This window comes from Bradysia coprophila (genome assembly GCF_014529535.1).
Source record: "Bradysia coprophila strain Holo2 chromosome IV unlocalized genomic scaffold, BU_Bcop_v1 contig_5, whole genome shotgun sequence".
Classification (NCBI taxonomy): Eukaryota; Metazoa; Arthropoda; class Insecta; order Diptera; family Sciaridae; genus Bradysia; species Bradysia coprophila.
This window is the reverse complement of record NW_023503374.1, coordinates 6,390,904-6,412,185: the sequence shown is the minus strand read 5'-3', so window position 1 is coordinate 6,412,185 and position 21,282 is coordinate 6,390,904. Positions and strand designations below refer to the sequence as shown.

Below are 21,282 nucleotides of genomic sequence, written 5' to 3'. Positions count from 1 at the left end.
TTTTTCCGATAATTTTCTTCTTGTAGGCAATACATACATATCATATACAAATGCACAATTAGGGAGAGAAGAATTTTATAGATTTAATTTTTGTTGTAGTCTATACTTACCTTGGAAACTTCTATATATTAATCAAAATCATTCAAACGTCCTGTCACTCATCCCCTGCTTTAAACGCCCTGCAGACAGTCTTATTTTCCTGTTTGACTCGCTTCAATCTGTCTAAGCAAGTTAGTTTTGTATCAAGTTCTGTTTAAATATCCAATTTTTAATGTTACATTAAATCGATGTAGTATTATGTTGATGCCATTTTCTCGGGTGACTTGTTGCTCTCTCTACGATCTGGCCACAGCAACACTCTCGAAATGAAAACCGACGCCGTATTTTCCATTTCAATTTTTAAAACATTTGTTGAATGAGGAAGATTTAAGAGCGTTCGAGCGCCATGTAGTGATTATGTGTCTTATCTATTGATCTGTTGTTTAGCATTTTATCCAAAATCTATTACTTCGTTAGCCCAAGCGAGAGCTGATCTCTTATTGAATTGAATTTGACTAGTCGATTGGTTATTATTTGTCGTTAGCGAAAAATTTAATTGAATTTTCCGCATGTTAACCAAAAATGTCAATTAAAATTCTAAGTGACATGAAGACAGCAATTAATTACTTTAATCAAAGTCTGCAATCTAAATAGCATTCTGGCTGTACAATAAATTATCTCCGTCGTCTCCATATAAATACATATAATGTCAACGAAGAGCTCTAACTATATAAAATATAGAAAACTCTTTCATATTTCAATTTGAAATAATTTTTTTTTTAATGGAAAGTCCTTGAACCAATACAAGGTAACTTAATTCACAGAAAACTTTAACAAAAATATTAAAATACGAAAATAAAAAATGTTTTCCCATTTACTTTTTCAAACACGAAGCGTCGTCGTTGTGTGTTGAACTTTAGTGATTTACTGTACCTCTAATTTTTCTGACTATCAAACGAAATTGATATATAATGTCGCGAATAAAAAAATATTTCTTATTGCTGAGTGAGTACTCAACAGGTACAACAATAATATATAAACAAAAACAACCGAGCGATGAGCTTTTCGCCATATACCTCTAAAAAAGCCATTCACTGTTAAAAGTCGCGATTACACACCACGGTGCTGTGTATGGTGTTGTTGTTATTCAACTTCTTGATATTGTTTCATTTTTTTTTATTCGGAATTGTTTGTTAGGTGCTGTTGGAAGTCTGCACAATAGACATAATATACCAAACAATTTCATTATATTTAATCCACCGTGGAAAATCGTAACAGCGGCAGTGATTTTTGTTTTGCAGCTTTGCTCGTTTGATTTGTTTGAGACGAAGATTGTAATATTAAGAAACTGATTTTCTATTTCTTGTGTTCAGTGTATTGTTTTGTTCGGTTGTCGGTTTCATAACTGTGCAATGTTTATAAACTATTTGAATATCGTTGCGGCCGTATGCATAATATTGTTATCAGAGATATGGGCAAAGTGAGTGCACAACGGCGAATGTTTTACTGAAAAATTCCTTTTACGGAGTGAATCCAGTTTCGTTACACGATTTTAAATTTGTTTCTTCTCAGAGAATTTACTTCCTATTGGAATATACCATCTTTTGCGTGTTCCCACCGACATAAATTACCGCTGTTAAACGTAACGGAACGATATGGAATATTACAAAATGTGGACGACAATTTCAGGTTGGTTAAAAATGTTCAAACTTTTCATCTTTATAGATTCAAACATTGCTCATCAACGAACCACTGAATCGATTAGACAAAAAAAAATTAATTTGTAAATTTCGTGTTTCCATTATCACTTTGTGTAGTTTTAATTGATTTAACATTCAACGCAAATTTGAATGATAAAATAGCACATTAAGTATTGGTTCGATGAAGGAAAGTGTTATAATTATGACCGAATTCAATGAAAAACATGCAACAGCCATGATATTGAATATGATATGCGAATATATTAGGTGCTATTGCAATTAGGAACGTAAATAACATAAACAACTGACCACCACATGCGATGTTACCTGAGAAAGCTTAACAGATTTTTCCATTGAAATTTTACGGTTAACTTTTTTCTGGTCACGTTTTTCATTTTTCACTTTTTTTAGCTGAAATAACATGTTTGATTTGATGCTTTTACTTTGTACATGTTTGTCAACGTTCTTATAGTGAATACAAAGCATCCATTGTTTTGTGTCTCGTTCGCCGTACGAGTGAGAGTTACTCGGAGTATGGGGTAAACGGTAAACTATACCTTAAAGAGCAACGAAGAATTAGAGTTTAGTTACATAAAACTTCTTTCGTCCAGTCTTTTCTTAAAGCTCCTGCGTAATTCTTCTCGGATATTAACAGGTTCGTGTAATAGTATGTTACATTGGGTGCTGCGGAAGTACTTCATTACATGAGGGATCAATTTGTGATACGAGCGGAACTCACAAGTGTGTGTTTAAGCGTCAAGGTTTGAAAATTGTTTTTTTGACAAGGGTAAAGTCCCGAGCCGAAGGCGAGGTATGCAACTACCCAAGTCAAGATAACAGGTTTTCAAACCGAGGTGCTTAAAACACACTTGTGAGTTCCTCTCGTATCACAAATTGATCCCTCATGTAATGAACTAGTACTCTGTTGTCACATTGAAACATTTACACAAAAGAATCTAATTCACTGACGAATCTTTAAAAATATTAATCCCAAAAACATCAGTTGTCACTACTGTAAAAGTGGTATGTTCTACTGTAACGCCACTGTTGTCTCGCCTTCGGCTCGGATATGCAAACTCTACCCTTGTCAAAATAACATAATAATTTTCCAACCTTGGCGCTTAAACACACACTTGTGAGTTCCGTTCGTATCACAAATTGATCTTTCATGTAATGAACTACCTCCGCAGCACCCAATGTAATATACTATTTTTTAACAATTTGTTGAAAATACTTACAAGTAGCAGAACCGGGAACTAATAGCGACTCCTAACATAGTTACGTTCTGTAAATAAAAGAGAAATAGATTATGGCAGTAGGTTAGTTTAGTTACTTTAGTAATGAATGATAGAACCCTAGGAACCAGTGCCTATATTCGCGGAAATATTTTCACGAATTTTCTCAAATTTTCGTGATTTTCTCAAATTTCCACAAAATCTTTTTGGGAAAATTCACGAAAATTTGAGAAAATTCGTGAAAATATTTTCGCGAATATAGGCACTGCTAGGGACGAACTCAGCACGTTGTGCAGTAAGATGAATGGATGGTAATAAATGCACGTTATGCACGTTGAGCGTTAAAAATAATTCAATTTACTAATATTTTCCTGCAATTGGTACAAATTTGATGAACAAAACGGTTGAAAGAATTAAAATATTTCAGTGGTGTTGTCACGGATAACAATGATCGAATATAATTTCCCCATAAATTTTTAGTGTTCGACGGCTGCCTATTTTACGACTCTAAATTTATCATACACGAGCTTGATACGGTTATCGTATCGTTGTTGGTACACTTTTATTAGATTTACCCCTCTTAGCAGCGAGCTTGTTCTTATCCTTTCAAAAAAAAATATTTCTTCCATTGCAGAGGCGATCAGATATCGATCTTATACGATCCGGGACTATTTCCAGCGCTTCTAAAAAACTCCTCATCCAAAGAATTATTCCATCGGAATGGCGGTGTGCCTCAGAAAGGAAACCTTCGCGCACATTTGGAAATGTTTCAAAAACATGTTGACGAACTGATACCGGATAAAGATAACAGCGGATTGGCGGTCATTGACTTTGAATCATGGCGTCCGGTATATCGACAAAACTTTGGTGTTCTACAGCCATATAAAGACTTATCGATCAAACTTGTGAAACAAGCCCATCCGTGGTGGTTGAAAAATGATATTGAAAACGAAGCGAAACGACAGTTCACCGCCGCTGCAAAACTGTTCATTCTGGAAACATTATCGTTGGCTAAGGAGCTACGACCGAAAGCAAAATGGGGATACTACGGGTTACCTTTCTGCTTCAACGGCCGGAACAATGTAATTGAAAACTGCGAGAAAAATATTCAAGTGGAAAATGATGGGTAAAACTTGTCATAGTCCTAAATTTTGCCACAGACTGATCATTAGAGTTTATTGCAGTACTCAATGGTTGTATGACGCATCCGACGTCATTTTTCCATCTGTTTATATGACGGAGAAAGTCACTCCAAGAAATCGCCCACCCATGGTTCGCGGCAGAATTAAAGAATCAATGAGACTATCGAGAAATGTGAAACGAAGCTCGAAGCCTCTGGTCATTGCCTACCATCGATACAAGTTCACCGATTCCTTAAATTATTTGAGTGAAGTATGTTAAATGTAATGTTGTACTCTCTGCGGCACTAAATTTTATTCTCTAAAAATAAAGGCTGATCATCTTGGAGCAATTAAGGCAATGAAATCAACAGGCGCTGATGGTCTTATTTTATGGGGAGCATGGAACGATATCAACACAAAGTGAGTATACTAAATCGATGAACGACATGCCATACATATTTAAACGAAATTCTTGATTTGACAGAGAGAAATGTTTGGAGTTTTACGATTACACGGAAAAAGTCATGGGACCCATTATTCATTCATCCGGTAGAAGTTATAGTGTTGAAGAAGTGATATGAAATTGGTTGTGTGTAACAAATTTACAATTTGAGACAATAAAGCAACGCAATTATACTTTCTGTTTATCATAGCGCCATGTTAGAGGCGCTGTGACGAGGTACCATTAAAAATTTACAGTAACTCTCGCAGTAACGCTCCTACCTCTACTATGTCGCCCCAGCAACCCAAAACTCTCTTCGCCGAGATAAACGAGCTGTCATTTTTTCAACTTTTTTATTAGGACTACCAGCATCTTTAGTCGGTTTGTACCCCTCCCCCGTTTGGCTTTAAACTTCTTTCAAAATATCTACTTAAAAGCAGACGGATTCGAAGAAGTAATGATGCAGTTACATGGTCTCGGCAAGCTACGAATGGGGCTAGGTGTGGATTTTAAAGTTAGTAGAATCGATTCAGCCTAAACCGAAGACTATTCTGATACCATCATCCTCCAAATATTTTTATGTTAATGCCAGGAGTAGTAAAATGGCTGAGATAATTATCAGACGTTTCTAGGTGCAACCGAATTTTGTTAAAAATTTAGCTGATAGTTTTAGAAGTGGACTAAGCGACTAGCGTCACCTATCAAGTTTTCGGGTATAAGAAGAATAGTGACACGTCCTTTGCTTTATTCGAAAAAAGTGCGCAAAGCTTATTATAATGATATCCTAGTCGGTGGAACATAATTAAATTCTAGGTCAAACGTAATGATTTACATTTATTTTTAATGAAATAATTAGGCTTGTCCTGTCACATAATTAAATCGCAACCACCTAACGACATGTGTGATTAAAAGCAAAATTATGTTCGCATGTATTCTATTTGTTAATTATACGTTTATTAATATACACATCGCGTCCCGATGGCTATTTGAAGGCAAACACCCAAACGCTAACGTACATTTTATCCGACACCATGGCTTATAAATTGAGGGAAAGAATTTTTTACTTTCTGGACAATGGCTACTGGCATGGTATAAGATTTCTGGGAAGCAGATGCCAAATTTTTGGAAGGTTTACTTCTTTGAATAAGACTGAGAGAACATGAAGAATAAATTGTTGTGGGCGGTTCTTTTAATAAAAGGATTTTCTGGCTTATTGTTATGATTGCATCTGGTATCGGAATGGCTACAATATTCAAATTTACTCTGCAGAACTTTCAGGAAGATGTGATTAATATAAACGTTGAGACATCGTTTCTGCACTGGCGCAATACCTTTCCAGCCGTTTCAATGTGCTTCACGAAAGGTTCTAAATTGTCTACTTGAGAACCAATTCCAATCTTTTCTTTTTTGATTTATATTTTTATACAAGGTGGTTCGGTCACTAGTCTTTTGGAATTCATGAGACAGTATTGGCAAGCGAACAATTTAACAATTCCACAAAGGTAAGATTTCAAAGAGCCCGAAATCAAATGTAAAACAATTGACTATCACAGTGAGTTAGCATTTGCTTTGTGGATTCGTACCTACCTTTTCGTTTCACCGAATCAAAATATGGACGAAAATGCTTTTTGTGAGACCCAGAACAGTACTTGCGGTTTCGATGTTGACACATTAATGAAAGCGGTAAACCAAAACTTTGCTATTTAGCGAATTTCCGGTTTCTTATTTTAAAATTTAAAATTTTGTTTAGCTCGTTCCACAAAGTTGTTCTGATTTCATGTCCGAAGTAAAATTTTTGGACCGACCTTATGATTGCGAAGACATTTTTAAACCAATGAAAACCGAAATGGGGCAATGTTTTACAGCTAACAGTCTTCTTTTTCAGTAAGAAACTTCGTTGAATCGTCGCGATGCAAGTTTAACTAATTTAATCTTTATTTCGAAGCAAATACGGCAAACAACTCCCATTACAGTATGGTCAGTCAGATAAAAAGCGTACGTTGAGCTTTAAGTATGATGACAGAGAAGATATTTTCAAATTTTTGGTACAGAAAAAACATTTGAGCAATCAAGCAGACTAACGGTTTTGTTCCTCAATTCCTATGTTGCAGTTGTACGTGCACAGTCCGGAAGAACTTCCTTATTTTGACATGGAACCAATTTTCTTAAGCAAAGTAGCAACTCAATTTGCTTTGGTTGAGGTTCGTTTTCCAAATGAAATTAGTCTTTCCTATCAGAGGACAGCACATTATATTCCCTCTCAAATTACTTCGAATTTTCAATGGGTTGCGGGAAATGATTCTTTTTCTTAAAAATACCATTTCGCGAGTTGTCAACTTTTGGGACACTTGGTATTTTCTGAGATCCAACTTGACAAAAAACACAAAATTTTCGTCAACATTCTCTTGTAAAAAAACCAAGTGTGCAAACTGCGCGAAATACCCCATGTAAATGAGTGAATCAATTGTGCAACTGATTTAATATTTATATTTTCGAATAGTGACGCCAGTCCATTATCTAGCATTTCGCCAACCCTTGCAACCCTAAGACAAATACCAACAATTTATCGTATTGAAAAACGATGAAAATTAGTCACACATGCACGGCAGAGTAAAATAAACCAGGCAGAAGGGGTTCATTTTTGAAAAGTCAAATAAGGGACCTAATAACACTGAAGGAAAATGAACTCAAATGAACACTGACATAAGTTGAATAATTTTATTCGCAAATTATTTACTCTGTCGTGACACACGTCGATGTTTTTAAAATGCATTCCAATATTTATCGATGATGATATGAACGCGTGCAGACTTTAAATTTCGTTTTAGACAATTGAAATAGTCAATTCCAACGAAGTTCAACTCGAAAATATTGACAAACGGAGCTGTAGATTTCCGGACGAAAAACTTGATAATTCAGTCTTACCCTATTCGTTTTCATCTTGCTTCACGGATAAGCGCATCGCTATTGAATTGAACCTATGTAATTGTACCCTTCATACATCGCCTATTGAATGTAATGATAGTCACTTGCACATTTCATTTGAAAATAACTCTACCAGTCTCCTTTTCAATCATTTAGATAAGGACCAATACTGTGACTATAAAGGGCTTCTCTGCATTAGCGAAGGTGAAGTTGAAGCTCGTTTCTCCAATTAAGTTTTTATTGACAATTTTGATCTAAAACTATTTCACTCCTCAGCTGCGATACCTGAGGTTTTCAAAGAAAGTTACAAATCCGGCAAACTATGCGTTGAGTCGTGTATTGAAATGCAAATAAATAATCTCGGGTGAGAGTTTCATGAATGTTCGTTACTTTCATAGTTCTCACAACATCTGATTTCTTGCCAAATTTTTATAGGGACTTGTATGAAGATGGTGGCCAGAATACCAATGCCACTGAAACGGAACAGACCGAGGCACTAGTTGTGATTGAAATATCGAATATGCCCACTGTACGGTATGTGCGGAATGTGGCGAAAACTAGATTGGATTTTGTGGTATCAATTGGTGGATTGGTAGGACTATTTTTCGGAGCATCATTACTAAGTCTAGTTGAAATTGTGTACATTTGGCTAATTAGACAATTTTAATAACCGAGATTTTTTCGAGGTCATAATTTTTGTAGGACAGTTATCGAATCTAGTACTTGATTTGATCCAATTTGTTATTCTATCGAAAGACTAAAAAAAATTTTTTACTTCTTTTGTAAATAATAGCATCTACAACCAAGCACTAGAACAAAATTTTCAAGAGGGACCTGTATATGCAACCCTAATATGCTGTCATCATAAAAGATTAGAGTTGCTGTGGTATACTATATTTTGGACACTCATGCGACACTTGTTGACATTACTTTGTTTTCAAACACGGCAAAGTAAAATAAACCAGGCAGGAGCGGTTCATTTTCGAAACGTCAAATAAGGGACTTAATACACTCACGATAGAGTAAAGTTAACCAGGCAGGAGCGCTGATTTGACTAGGGGCCTGAATAATCTAGTAGCCTTGTATTTTTTGCGAACAAAAATTTTCAATTTATGTCAATGTTCATTTGAGTTCATTTTCATCCAGTGTATTAGGTCCCTTATTCGACATTTCGAAAATGAACCGCTACTGCCTGGTTTATTTTACTCTGCCGTGATACACTGTATGAAAATGAACTTAAATGAACACTGACATAAGTTGAAAAATTTTATTCGCATAAAATATAGGGCTACTAGATTATTCAGGCCCCTAGTCAAATCAGCGATTCTGCCTGGTTAACTTTACTCTGTCGTGTTTTCAAATCTATTACTTCGTGTGCTTGTTTATTTAATTGAATTCTGAGTAAAATGGTGAGTAATATTTAAATCCTTTTACGTATTTTACCTAAAGTGTTGTTTAACAATCTTTGGTCAAGTCTTTGTATACTGTTACAACAAATTAATACATTTTGCTGGACACATTTTTGATGACAGACAATACATAACCTCAGAAATCAATCGAACAATTGTTTTAAATTTGTGACAATGCGTAGGAACTGTTAGAAGTGTTGGAAATGCTGCATTCCAGGTTATAAGGTCAATATGAGTGTGTTCGGCCTCCCTAAGTGTAATTCAGTTATTATTAATTTGAAAACATTTGAAATTCCAAATTTTTACCACTCATAGTAGAGAGGCCAATTTTCCGTTAAAAAATCTGTTCTAGTGCTTGGTTGTAGATGCTATGTTTCAATATGTATTTTGCTATATGACAACATGACATCGTCAGGTAGAGTTCATTGCTTTTGTCGTGGTAACGGATAACAGATGATATAGTAGGGAATGCCTGATCACTTTGTTTCTGTATCAGATAACTAAATTAAACAAGCACATCACCAGCATAATGTGTTGAGTCTGTCATTGTTCATCTAATTCTAACAAATATCAACGGATTGATGCAACGTCCTCTAGTTCATCAGTTTTTGGTGGACCTCATTAATAGCTCACCTCGTTGATTTTAAATTGAATAGATTCGAGCGAGACATCGTTACGTATTTACGCCTTGAAATACAAGTCGATAGAGATTACAGCTCATTGTCTTGTCGCAATTTGTATTTATTATCAATGACTCGATTGATAACCGCTACTTACATAATTTCTCGATTCTCTGACAATATAGTCTTTCATTACATCCATCAGACGTAACGTCAGCAGAGCTTCGAAATGGGATACGTAATTTATTATTTCTGTCGTCTTTGTGTTCTTTTCTACTCTAGTTAAATTTTATTTTAATTTTAGTATTCACTAACTGCAAAACTTCTACTTGTACCTGTCCTGTTAACATCATTAGCACCGCCAGTATTAGTCGATGCTAATGAAGTGAAATTGCTGGAGGTGAAAAATTTAATTTCAAAACCTAGTCGTCAAATAACGAAAAACCTTTACCGCAGCACTTTGATCTCCGCGAAAAAGCGTTAAACGTGAAACCAGGCGATGTCGTGAAAGTAATTGCCCCGGCAAGAAAGTCTCCTGACTCAGCGCTACCACTCATAAAAAATTACGTAGAATCATTGGGGCTTGTCGCCAACATATCCGAAAACATTTACAGCGATGAGGATGCATTCTACGCAAATACCGACGAATTTAGAGCAAACGATCTGATTTCGGCTGTTTTGGACGATGATGTGAAAATCATTTGGTGTGTTCGCGGCGGTACGGGAAGTATTCGATTGATTCCATATCTAGAAGCGAAACTTCCGACAAAAGTGAACCATAAAATTTTGATCGGATACAGCGACATAACTGTCTTACATTTGTATTTCGAGTACAAATACGGATGGCAAACGATTCAGGTAAAAAATACATTTTGTTGAGACGAAAAAATCTCCAGCAAGTTTTTTAAGGGTCCGATGTTGGAAGCGATTGCCACCCAGTCATACTCGCCAACAAGTGAATCGGTCCTAACGTTAGAAGCACTGATTTTCGAGCAGCAGGAGAAAGTTTGCTGGAATGCGACAAAATTGAACGACGTGACTGCAAACAACATTGAAAGCGAAATAGTTGGAGGAAATGCTGCACTGGTTGAAGCCAGTGTTGGGACTGATTGGGAGGTGAATTCTAAAGGAAGAATATTGTTTTTTGAAGACGTAGGTGAAGCAGCCTACAGCATTGAGCGGAGCCTAGACCACATGAAACAAGCAAGAATATTCGACGGAGCAGACGCTGTTATTTTTGGTGACTTTACGCAGGCTGACAATACTACCTTGATGAACATAGTTTTCGATAGATTTGCCGAGTCAGTCTCGTTTCCCGTTTTCAGAGTAACTGGAATTGGACATGGGTCAGTCAACATTCCGCTTCCATTCCTTACACATACGGAAATGAGAAACGTTGAAGGACTAGACTATGAATTGTGTGTTGACAACATACAAAATTATAGTAGAGAATACAGTAATAGTACGGACAACAACAACAACAGCAATAGCATCAGTGGTCATCAATTCAGTCAATTTAACTTTTTCGCCGTAATCATCATTGGCTTATATCATTCGCTGTATTAAAAACATTAATTTTTTTTAGTAGATTGGTTGTTTGTTGACGAGCCCCTTTTTGTTTTTGGGTAAACGCAAACGGAATAAAATCGGGGAGTGACAGCAAGAACAGCTTAGATAAGAAAGTGGAAAATTAAATGATTTTCGAGTGGTGATCTAGTCCAGTGTCGTATTAACGTTTTACGTACTGTGAACCATGTACTATTGAGTCCCAGCGATAGCTGATCTATTTATATGTCAGTTTGCATTATATTTTCCGTTCTTTTTTCTTTCCCAGCGCCATGTGCTTAGTACACTTTGTTCATAGACTAATCCAACCCATAACAGGCTACGGTAGAACTTCCATCATCCGAATATACCATCACCTCACACAAATGGCATTGTTTGATTGGATTCCTTATTCTTCTTTACTACCTTTACTACCTTCACTACCTGTCAGGGCCTATTTTACGGAAACATGTTTCTCAAGTTTCTGAAAGTTTCCAAAATGTTTCTTGAAGTTTCTTAAGGAAACTTTTCTAGAAACTTTGAGAAACTTTAAAAAACTTTGAGAAACTTTAAGAAACTTTTCAGAAACATTTTGGAAACTTTCAAAAACTTGAGAAACATGTTTCCGTAAAATAGGCCCTGCTATCTGTACTTGTCTTATGCAAAAAAATTGTTTTGTCGGTACATTCTGCCTCCATATAACCTTCCCAACAGTCCAAACACGTCATGCCAGCTGCTACAAATACTTCTGATGATAGGATTTTGCAGATAGTTTTGTTTTTGCAAGCTACGGTGAGGTTTTCCATGTAATTTGGAAGCAATTTCGACGTTGATCACTATTTCAGCTTGTAGCTGTAGACGACACAGTGTTATATTTAGGCAGGTCGATGGATAGGCGAAAATGAAAGTATTTTTGGCGCAAGCGTTTGAATCAAATGGAAGGTGTGTTGTGGTTGGGACTTACGAAAATTTCGAAGATATAAAAAAGACTCAATTTTGCTTCGTCAGAATATATATATAAAACAACGGAAGTAATAGTAATTATTAGTGACCAGAACATATAATTAAATAGCATCAGCAGTAGTCTCTCAATTCTCACCGGAAATTATAAAAAAGGGCAGTAAGTAGGGTCTTAGCGTTCGAACTGGATTAGTCTTTTTCTTTCTTAATTGTTTTTCTACTCTTTCTAGCCTTAGATGATGAAGATGATGCAGACGATTCGTCTTCTCTGGAATTTAACGGAAAATTAAATCAATCGGAGCCAAAATTAGTTTCGAAATCCAGTGACCAAAAAACACAACCATCCGTTCGAGCAGTGCGTTGTTATTTTTAATAGAAAGTCCTATTCATTAAGGGTACAGCCTGGCACAGTCACCAGGCACGCATAATTAACGTTACATATAGGTACTAGATAGGAGAATATCCTAAGATTCCGTTGGGAACATTCACCTTCTTTTTTGAAATTAAGAGGCAGTGCCTTTTAGGTAGTGGAGGCACATATAACTCTAAATTTGAATGGAATTGGTAGTCTTTCAAGTGCAGCGCAGGGTCTGGCTAATTTACAACGAGTTTTTTGGCCACTGTTTCGGCACTTTAGGGTCTAACATAATACAGGAGTTCATTACTTACATTGGCACCACCAATTGCTTCACAACCGTTCTATACTCCCGTTTGGTTAGTTCATTATTCTTCGTTACTTTCTGCGTAGCCTTCTCGATTTTTATGTAGTCCCCATCATCAGTGATAGAATTTCGATATTTTCCGGATTTCGTCTTCTTCGGCGACTCGGAACTTGCAGCTGCATCGGCCCCATACGCTTTCTTCTTCAGCTGCTTTCTTCTCGTACTAATATCATCGCTTTGATTATCGGCATCCGAATCAGGATCGTGTGCTTTGGGAACACGGTCAATTTTGAAAAGATTTTCGATTTCTTCCAATCCTTTGGCAATGTCCGTTGCAATGGTCGTTGGTGCCAATGACGACGACGATTGATTCAGATGTTCTTTCATTTCATTATATCCGATTTGAAGGATTTCTAGCGCCGGAACGATACCAGTGGACGGCTCCTTCATAACTGACATTGTGTCATCGATCATCGGATTTATTTTTCGGAATCTAAGATCGTCGTTGCCATCAATCATTCCCTTTTGCATAAATCGCTCGAATCCATACTCGTATTCGGCCTCAACGAATCTGAGCAAATAAATTTTTGATGTGAATGGACGCAAGACTGGATGAAACTCCAATATAATGGTTACCGAAAAGCATCGTGCTGCAGCAATTTCCAGAAAATTAAACTCGCCTGATCATGGAATATACAAACTTCGTTGTAAAACTGATTCATTTTCATCCATTCGCTCATCGTCATACGAAATTTACAGTACTGTTTCGGTGGCTGTTTGAAATACATTGCGTACATCAAGTAAAGTGCTCCGATTTTCTCGAAATATGATTGTGCATTTAAGAGGGCACGTTTCACTACAATAAATGCATCCTCTATGAACTGCACCATTTCCGATACGCACATGTAGCCGCTACAACAGATGAAAGTAAAACTGTTGACAGTGCCTTCGGGAGAGGAAGGAATATGAATGTACTCACCAGAACACATACTGAAAATTCATTCGAATCCATTCGGTACAAAAACATTCAAACCTAGCAGAATTTAGTTTGACGAAACGATTGAGCAGCAACTCCGTATCAGCCAAAAATCCATCTATAACAGCGTTTGCAGCCATATTAAATCCATTAGGTGGTTTTCGTAACGTAATGCAGTTACAGAAAATAACAATTTTAGTCCATCAACAAAACGAATAACCTTTTGTGAACGTTTTGTTTAGTAAACAAACATTTTGTGTCACTTTTCGGTTGTGCGAACTTTCTGCACTTCATTCGATTTTCGAATTCAATGCAGACATGTGGCGCCATAATTTAAAAATTTCATTGTGATTTTCTGCGATTTCATTTTAGTTAAACTAGCACACAGTTCAGATCAGATTTATCGTCTATTTAATGTGCTGCCAATTCTAAGATACATGATCCAACTTGGCGACGGCATTCCAGATTTTTTGTCGGAAGATGTGACAGCTCTCAAGCAGACTCGCCTGAAATAGTTGTAAAATTGGTAAAGGGTAATTCCTCATAGAATTTCTTGCAACAACTTTCTGGCAAAAGCTGTCAAGCATTGTTGGTATCCCAGAAATTTTAGCCCGGACAAAGGTTATGGGGAAGATGAAATCAAATTGTGAGACAAAGGGTGACGGGAAAAATCTCCGAGTGTATTATCGTTGCAGCGGCGATAATATCATTTCATGGACGATAATATCGTTGCTCGGACGATATTATTGTTTCGAAAACGATATTATAGTGTCTCGGACAATATTATCGTTTCAATCGGCGATAATATCGTTTACTGTACGATGATATCGTTTCACGGGTGATATTATCACTGCAGAAACGATAATATCGTCACACCGCGTAACAACAAAAAATTTAATGAAAGTAAAATTCTGAAAAAATTCCGAAAAAGTTCTGAAAAATTTTCGGAACGTTTTCGGAATTTTTCCTGAATTTTCAGAATTATAATTCTCTAAAGTAATAAGCCCTGTGATATGGACAGACCATACCTGGTTTCTTATTTCATTGCAATAAATGGCACACACCTAAACTAAAGAAATGATAAAATTAGGTAGAAGTGCAAGGTATTCTTACTTGCTGGTCAAGTCTGAAGAAGCAAAAAGATTTGTGTTCATGTATAACTGAAGGAATCGAGGTCGAGTAATTCCCATCTCCTTATTTATCCATAAATTTCTATTATTTTCTTATGAATCATCTTCAAGGTCGTTTGAAATGCCATCCACGATTAGAATATGCCGTCCACGTTAAAAAAATCTCGTACAATTGAATGAATGGAATGAATGAACGAAACATTTAACGAAACTTAAGTGAGGTAGAGATTACGTGTGAAAGTACCGTATCTTGAAGATGATCTATAAACATATTACTATTAATTCCAAGGTTCTGAAAGAACAGGTTAAGACACATCTGAGTTGATCACGAAGGCGGGGACACACAAATTTTGACAAGTACATGCTTTTTATTGAACGACTCATTACAGATTGTTTAAAATGTGAACTTGATAAAAAAAATTTTTTCTTCAAGGTGACATTTCAAACAATCTGTAATCTGTCTGTTCAATAAAATGTGTCTATTTGTCAAAATGTCTGTGTCTACCGCCCTCGTGGGTGTCTTAACCTGTTCTTTCAGAACCTTGTTTAATTCACCGTAGAAGTCTACTCGTAAATTGACCAAAATGATCAATATTAATCGCCCGCTACTTCTTCAAATGTTACGTTGATTATGGTGAACTGTCTCCCATTTTCAATTTATTTTCGAAGTCGCGCGCCTGATTCATTTTCGTGTTCATTTTGGTGTTTGACAATGGTTGATGTGGTAGGTGCCTGACACTTTATTTGATATTAAAACCGATTTTGTTCGCCAAAGAATCAATTTAATTGTTTGCAAAATCAAACACGTGACAACAAAATGCTACGTAGCTTTGAATAGTCAATCGATCGAATATAATATGGCCTCGTCATCGAATGGAAATGGTAATCTCGTCGATGAATTCGAGGAGTCATTTCAGGTAAACAAAAATTGATTGACATGTTGCGACGACGAGCGTTCTTTTTTTGCCAATTATGAATTCTCAATCGCCAGGCGTGCATTCATGCCCTCACAAAACAAGAATCAGCAACCGGCATCGACAAAGATGAAATCAACTTGGAAGTCGATCAAACTACCATCAAATTCGTCGATTTAGCCCGGCAAATGGAAGCGTTTTTCATACAGAAACGTTTCCTGTTGTCGGCACTCAAACCGGAATTGGTGTTAAAAGAGGAAAATTTCGATTTGAAATACGAAATGACACGAAAGGATGACCTGATCAAGCGCCACTACGAGAAAATCGAACAGTGGAAAAATCTACTAACGGACCTTCAGCAACAGGGTGGAGCACCATCGGAAAGGAATGCTGCTAACGCTGTCGGTCCGAATAATCAACCATCCCAGCCAGGACAAATGCCGATTGCCGGCATGCCGAACCATATGGTGGTAAAGCATAGATTCATCATTGGCGCTTCAATTTACTGTGATTTTCGTTTCTGTTTCACAGATGCAAGCACAACAGCAACAACAAATGCAACAACAGATGATGCAAGCGCAACAAATGAACATGCAACAACATCTTCAGGTGAGAGCTTTCTTCGAGTGTTTCTTTATCGTGATATGTGCTAAGATGTTATGTCGTTCGATTCCTTTAAGTTTTTTCTAACAAACTCATTTACTATTCAACCGATTTGGAATTCATTTCATCAAAGTTCTTCTGTACAATTTCGGTCGGTTTTCATGATAGCTGATATAGCGCTGATAGAGTGAATTGTTTATGGACCAAATGGTCCGCTTTGATTTTTCATCTTTGCGCCAGCAAATGCTTGGATTGATGTTAGAGCGATGAGACTAAAATGTCTTGCCTTTTTCCCATTTTTTCTGCATATAACCCTTTCTGATCCCTCTTTCGTTGTACACTAAAAGAAAAATATTTTGCGTTGATTCGGGCATGCCATTTCGTTTATTGTTTTTGTTTTTGTTGTTTTGTGTTTCTCATTTTTCCAAAAGACGAGACAATTCATTGGTTTTTGTTTTCTTTCTTTTTTTTTCTTATTTTATTCCAGCCGTATGGCAGATTGGCCAAACGATGATTCGCATCGTCGATGCATAGGAATGTTGGATTGTTTATTCTAAAATAAGAGTAACTTTAATTAACGAGATAATTGAACTGTAAATCGTCACAATTGGTGCTTTCCATACAAAAACATATTGAATATTGAATATTTACACACGTAGCCTGTCGGGGAGATGCATTATAGTCGAATTTTTAGTATTACTTTTTTTTCCTGTGGCTGCGAATTGAAATACATGAAAAATGTTTGATCTAAATTTTTATTTTGATTTTTTTTAGTTTAGTTTTTATTTGTATCCAATTCCTCCCACATTCTAAGTTTTTGATATTTGTAGATTCACTTTTGATTGACATATAACGATAGATTTTTGACCGAAAGCACACGAGCAATTTTGCGTTGATGGGATCGACAATTATGCTGAGTTTCCCATTGTTTCGCCTGTGGTGAATATAGAATACAATGGAAAACGCAGCATAGTTGTCGATCCCATCAATGCGAAGTTTATCGTGTGTTTTTCACCTTAGAACCAGTTTAAGGCCGATAATAGACGAGCATTTTTACGTTGGTGAGATCAGTTATGCTGCATTCTTCATTGTTTGACATAGAAATACATAGTTTATTGCTACAGATCACACAGTACACAGTTCCTGAAAAAATGACTGAAAAATAACACACTGGCTGAAAAATGTGTAACACAACAGTCCAAAGTTACCAATTTACCAATGGTATACAAATACTGCGCTATTTGTAATATTTCATCAGAGTTACCAAAAGCACAGTATTTCAATACAATTAGAATGTAAACTGGTAACTTTGGATTGTAATTCCACCCATTTTTCAGTCATTTTTCATCCATTTTTCAGGAACTAAGTACTCGCCTTACAAATCGTAGAACTGTGTTTAAGTAGAGCGAGCTGGAAAATCAACTCGCGGTCTGCTGTCATCGATATTACAAAAGAATCTGACAGCAGACGTCGAGATGGAACAATAGGTTGTGGTTTCGTCATCCTCTCACTTAAACACTATATTAAAAAGATGGGTACAGTAGCGTACAACACATTTAAACCTTAGAGAGGCGAATTTGTGAGAGAAAATATATGAAATTCTCTCACTAATTCGCCTCTCTAAGGCTTTTATGAGTTGTACTGTGTAACACAGTTCATGAAAAATGGTTGAAAAATGACTGGGAAATAGCATACGGTCCACTGACTGAAAAATGTTTGGAAAGTGTGTAGAATTACAGTCTACAGTTTCCAATTTATATTTTAATGGTATACAATAAATATTGTGCTATTGGTAATTATATTTCACCAACGTTAAAAACAGCTCAGTGGATGTTTACCATTAAATGTAAATTGGTAACTGTGGACTGTGATTTCACAAAAATTTCAAATATTTTTCAACCAGTGACCGTTTGCTGTTTTCGAAAAAAATTTCAGGAACGGTATACTCACCTTCATGGAAAATGCTGCAATCTCCTGTATTTTCTGGCTAAACTTAAGTATGGTTTCCACTCAACAAAAAGTACTCCGTGAGGGAGCAAGCTGTCACGTAAACAAAGCAAAAATTGAAAAAAAGAAAATCAATTTTGCCTCTCACACAGAGTACTTTTTTGCTAAGTGGAAATACAGAATTATGCACTCGGCAGCTCTTGGAAAGTAAATTCAATCTTGTGAAGAACAACGATTGTGGATTTAAAGAAAGAATTTGAAGAACTGATAGAAGGGGGTAATCGAACAAAAAAGTGCGAGGTCAACACTTCGACACAACAGAACACGCAGTCAATTTTGATTATCTAGGTTGTTGAAAATTTCAGATATAACAATACAAAAAAACGTAACCACTCCCAATTATTAAAACAAAAATTAATAAAGTCTCAGAACAAATACAGACAAAATAGACTGCTATGCGTATTGTGATTAATCTCGCCCAATAGCGATATGCTCCTTCTATCAGTTATACAAATTCTTTGGATTTATCTGACGTGGTTGTGTATTGGTCCGGTTAAAATTGTGAACAGCGTAACTTCAGTTTTGGATGTCATACGTCTTTCATTTTTTGACCTCACTTAAGTGCGTAACAGAAAGTCACTAACCACAATGTCATTTGCATTAACCATAGCGTTATTTCACCAGAATTTGTCTTCCCAGACATGTGAACTGAACTGTTGTAAGTCTTAGTTTAGATGATATTGAAATTTGTAGTAAACCTACAAATCAGAGAATGTAGAAGAATAGAAGGATAATGTTTCTCTTGAAAAGTTCATCAAGACAAAAATTGAAAAACTGAGCTTCTGTAGTTGTGGGACTTATGGCGTACGGACAAATGTTTTTTCCCTTGTAATGATCAGCGTTGTTCAGTTTCGAGCCCTCGAAGAAATGAAATTGCTCGTTTTGCATAAATCTGCAACACAACCGTTTTTCAGTCGACAAAATACTCCATTTGCTCTTGGGACTCAAGTTGAGGAATCTTATCACGTTTCATAAAAGTAGAATGTCCAGCTCCGTGATTTTCTTTTCGTTCGCTAGGGTACGAATGAAAGATCTAATAAATGAAAACTATGAGTACGATCGGTAGGTAAGTTATATAATGCACTAAACAGTAAGGAATCGAGAATGACTTTCAGTGTTGACAATATTTCTGACCGTTTCGTTCCTTTATGACAACATAGTCTTCCTTTCACAGGTTGGAAACCAACAAATGTTCATGCAACAAGGCAATCAAATGGCAAATCGCGGAGGATTTAATCAGGCTCAAAATGTGCTGCAAGGTCCGTTAGCTTATTTGGAAAAAACCACCAGCAATATAGGTATACAATTACGACACATTTGTCACTTGAAAGCGAAACTTATCGTTTTGTTCCATTGCTTGTAGATCTTGTAGGCATGGGCGATGGCCGAAGGTGACGAGGGCGGGGCAGGGGGCGAGGCAGAGGCCGTGGTAAGAAAAACATTTCCTAGCAAAATGGATGAACATCTCTGAATCTAAATCAAATAATTTGAAGGTCGTGGCCGTGGTCGAGGAAGAGGCAACGCTCCCGAGTTTCATGGTGCGCCGTTATCCTAGTACGAGGAGGATATGGACATTTAGTGAAAAGCATAAATGTTCATATCGTTCTAATGAAATTACTTCGACAATTATAATCAACATAATCGAAACGTACAAGTGGATGCATTTGAGAATGCTTTGAATGTGTTCTTGTGTGCATTGTGTTGTGTTATTCTGTAGCCGTAATAATAGTTAGTCTCCAAGTTTAGAATTTGAGAAATTTAATTCTTTTTTTTAGATTTTTTTTAAAATATTTGAAACAAAAAGCAAAAGAGAAAAATTTGTCAAACCGAATAGATAACGTGAATACTGTGAAGCGAACCGCCCCAAGTCCTCGGATAAAATAGCGGCGAAGAATTTTTCCATATTTTAAATATTGACAGTGATTCTCAAAAGTGAAATAACTTCAAACTAAAGTGATGCAATCAACGAACTAAACTCAAACTAAACAAATTTACGACGCTTCTTTGAACATTTATTTTTACAAAAACATTTTTTGATTAATTAAATATAAGTTAAAATGAAGCCAAGGTCCGTGGTTATTTTAAGAAGTTAATTTTTATCGAATTGAAATATTATTCGAAACGAATTGGTGTTGATCGACATGTCTTTGATATGTACCAACGTCTGAAAATGTAGGCCTCGTAATAATCGTGTGAGACAATGTCTATTTTTGGTATCTACTGACCAAAGATTTACCGAATTTACAGGGAACGTCAGATTGTTCGAACAAAAACGGAATGTCCAAGACAAACAATTTTTCTTAGGGACAATGTAGCTTTGTCAAAGAAAAACCGTTTGTGTTTCCGTTTGTATTGGACATTCCGTTTCTGTTCGAACAATCTGACGTTCCCTTATGTTTCCATACACTCTGTCGATGTTTGGTAAATTTGTTAAACGGTCCGGAAAGTCTCAAAAGTTCGAAATACGTAGACTCACGGTCTCAATATATTGCCTTCCCAGACTACATTTTTCGACCTTTTGAGACCGTCATTTTCACCCTACACTCTGTTTGGTGTAAATCACTGCGACAATTTTTGTGTCCTCGTTCAAAGACTCATTGCTCTGCTCTTCATTTCGATATCCCATACCCAATTTAAATCCTATTTTTTAAAGTTTTTACTCCACATTCCTATAAGTAAATCGAAAATTAAACAAATGACAAAATCGGAGCATTGTATTAACTGATAAAAAGATAAAAAATTGACTTTCAAAAATGACCATTGTCCATCATTACTCAGCTTGTCGATGACACAATGTCTGACAAACATATGAAATCAACCAGGCTTGTTTTCTTGGTATACACACAAATTCTTCGCCGCTTGTAAATACTTAAAAATAGTTGTAAATGTAAATTAGCTGTAAGTTGTTTCTACATTCCTTAATTTCCACCCAAAACAAAATAATTTACGAATGGCCTGAATTGAATGCATGGACTTGTTGGAGATACGAAACCC

The 21,282-nt window shown here is 36.3% G+C and overlaps 5 protein-coding genes across 7 annotated transcripts; 4 read left to right on the top strand and 1 right to left on the bottom strand.

Moving 5' to 3' along the window:
- The first annotated feature begins 949 nt into the window (after positions 1 to 949).
- On the top strand, positions 950 to 4,700 carry LOC119071933 (hyaluronidase Tab y 2.0101-like). Its single transcript, XM_037177055.1, has 6 exons — positions 950 to 1,519; positions 1,612 to 1,728; positions 3,609 to 4,100; positions 4,159 to 4,366; positions 4,427 to 4,515; positions 4,580 to 4,700. The coding sequence occupies exons 1-6, from the start codon at positions 1,452 to 1,454 to the stop codon at positions 4,674 to 4,676; spliced, it is 1,071 nt and encodes a 356-aa protein (XP_037032950.1). The 5' UTR covers positions 950 to 1,451; the 3' UTR covers positions 4,677 to 4,700.
- Positions 4,701 to 5,519: 819 nt separating this feature from the next.
- Positions 5,520 to 8,426, top strand: LOC119071920. The gene is made up of 11 exons (XM_037177043.1): positions 5,520 to 5,666; positions 5,737 to 5,900; positions 5,967 to 6,039; positions 6,091 to 6,220; positions 6,288 to 6,421; positions 6,483 to 6,582; positions 6,649 to 6,738; positions 7,366 to 7,552; positions 7,619 to 7,666; positions 7,739 to 7,826; positions 7,898 to 8,426. Exons 1-11 carry the CDS (start codon positions 5,569 to 5,571, stop codon positions 8,127 to 8,129), a joined length of 1,344 nt encoding a protein of 447 aa, XP_037032938.1. The 5' UTR covers positions 5,520 to 5,568; the 3' UTR covers positions 8,130 to 8,426.
- Positions 8,427 to 9,496: 1,070 nt separating this feature from the next.
- LOC119071926 (putative carboxypeptidase RC0549) lies at positions 9,497 to 11,084 on the top strand. Its single transcript, XM_037177049.1, has 4 exons — positions 9,497 to 9,729; positions 9,796 to 9,891; positions 9,948 to 10,349; positions 10,401 to 11,084. The coding sequence occupies exons 1-4, from the start codon at positions 9,721 to 9,723 to the stop codon at positions 11,055 to 11,057; spliced, it is 1,164 nt and encodes a 387-aa protein (XP_037032944.1). The 5' UTR covers positions 9,497 to 9,720; the 3' UTR covers positions 11,058 to 11,084.
- Positions 11,085 to 12,071: 987 nt separating this feature from the next.
- On the bottom strand, positions 12,072 to 13,909 carry LOC119071936 (snRNA-activating protein complex subunit 1). Its single transcript, XM_037177059.1, has 4 exons — positions 13,638 to 13,909; positions 13,295 to 13,570; positions 12,666 to 13,229; positions 12,072 to 12,264 (listed from the first exon to the last, which is right to left on the bottom strand). Exons 1-4 carry the CDS (start codon positions 13,772 to 13,774, stop codon positions 12,186 to 12,188), a joined length of 1,056 nt encoding a protein of 351 aa, XP_037032954.1. The 5' UTR covers positions 13,775 to 13,909; the 3' UTR covers positions 12,072 to 12,185.
- Positions 13,910 to 15,455: 1,546 nt separating this feature from the next.
- Positions 15,456 to 20,092, top strand: LOC119071955 (mediator of RNA polymerase II transcription subunit 28). Of its 3 annotated transcripts, none has more exons than XM_037177086.1 (6): positions 15,456 to 15,681; positions 15,756 to 16,145; positions 16,210 to 16,287; positions 19,463 to 19,586; positions 19,652 to 19,717; positions 19,782 to 20,092. In XM_037177086.1, the coding sequence occupies exons 1-5, from the start codon at positions 15,622 to 15,624 to the stop codon at positions 19,681 to 19,683; spliced, it is 684 nt and encodes a 227-aa protein (XP_037032981.1). In that variant the 5' UTR covers positions 15,456 to 15,621; the 3' UTR covers positions 19,684 to 19,717; positions 19,782 to 20,092. The 3 variants fall into 3 exon arrangements, with proteins under 3 accessions (XP_037032981.1, XP_037032980.1, XP_037032982.1); XM_037177085.1 differs by having other exon boundaries at positions 15,756 to 16,148; XM_037177087.1 differs by lacking the exons at positions 19,463 to 19,586; positions 19,652 to 19,717; positions 19,782 to 20,092 and adding an exon at positions 16,769 to 17,033 and having other exon boundaries at positions 15,756 to 16,148.
- Positions 20,093 to 21,282: the final 1,190 nt, after the last annotated feature.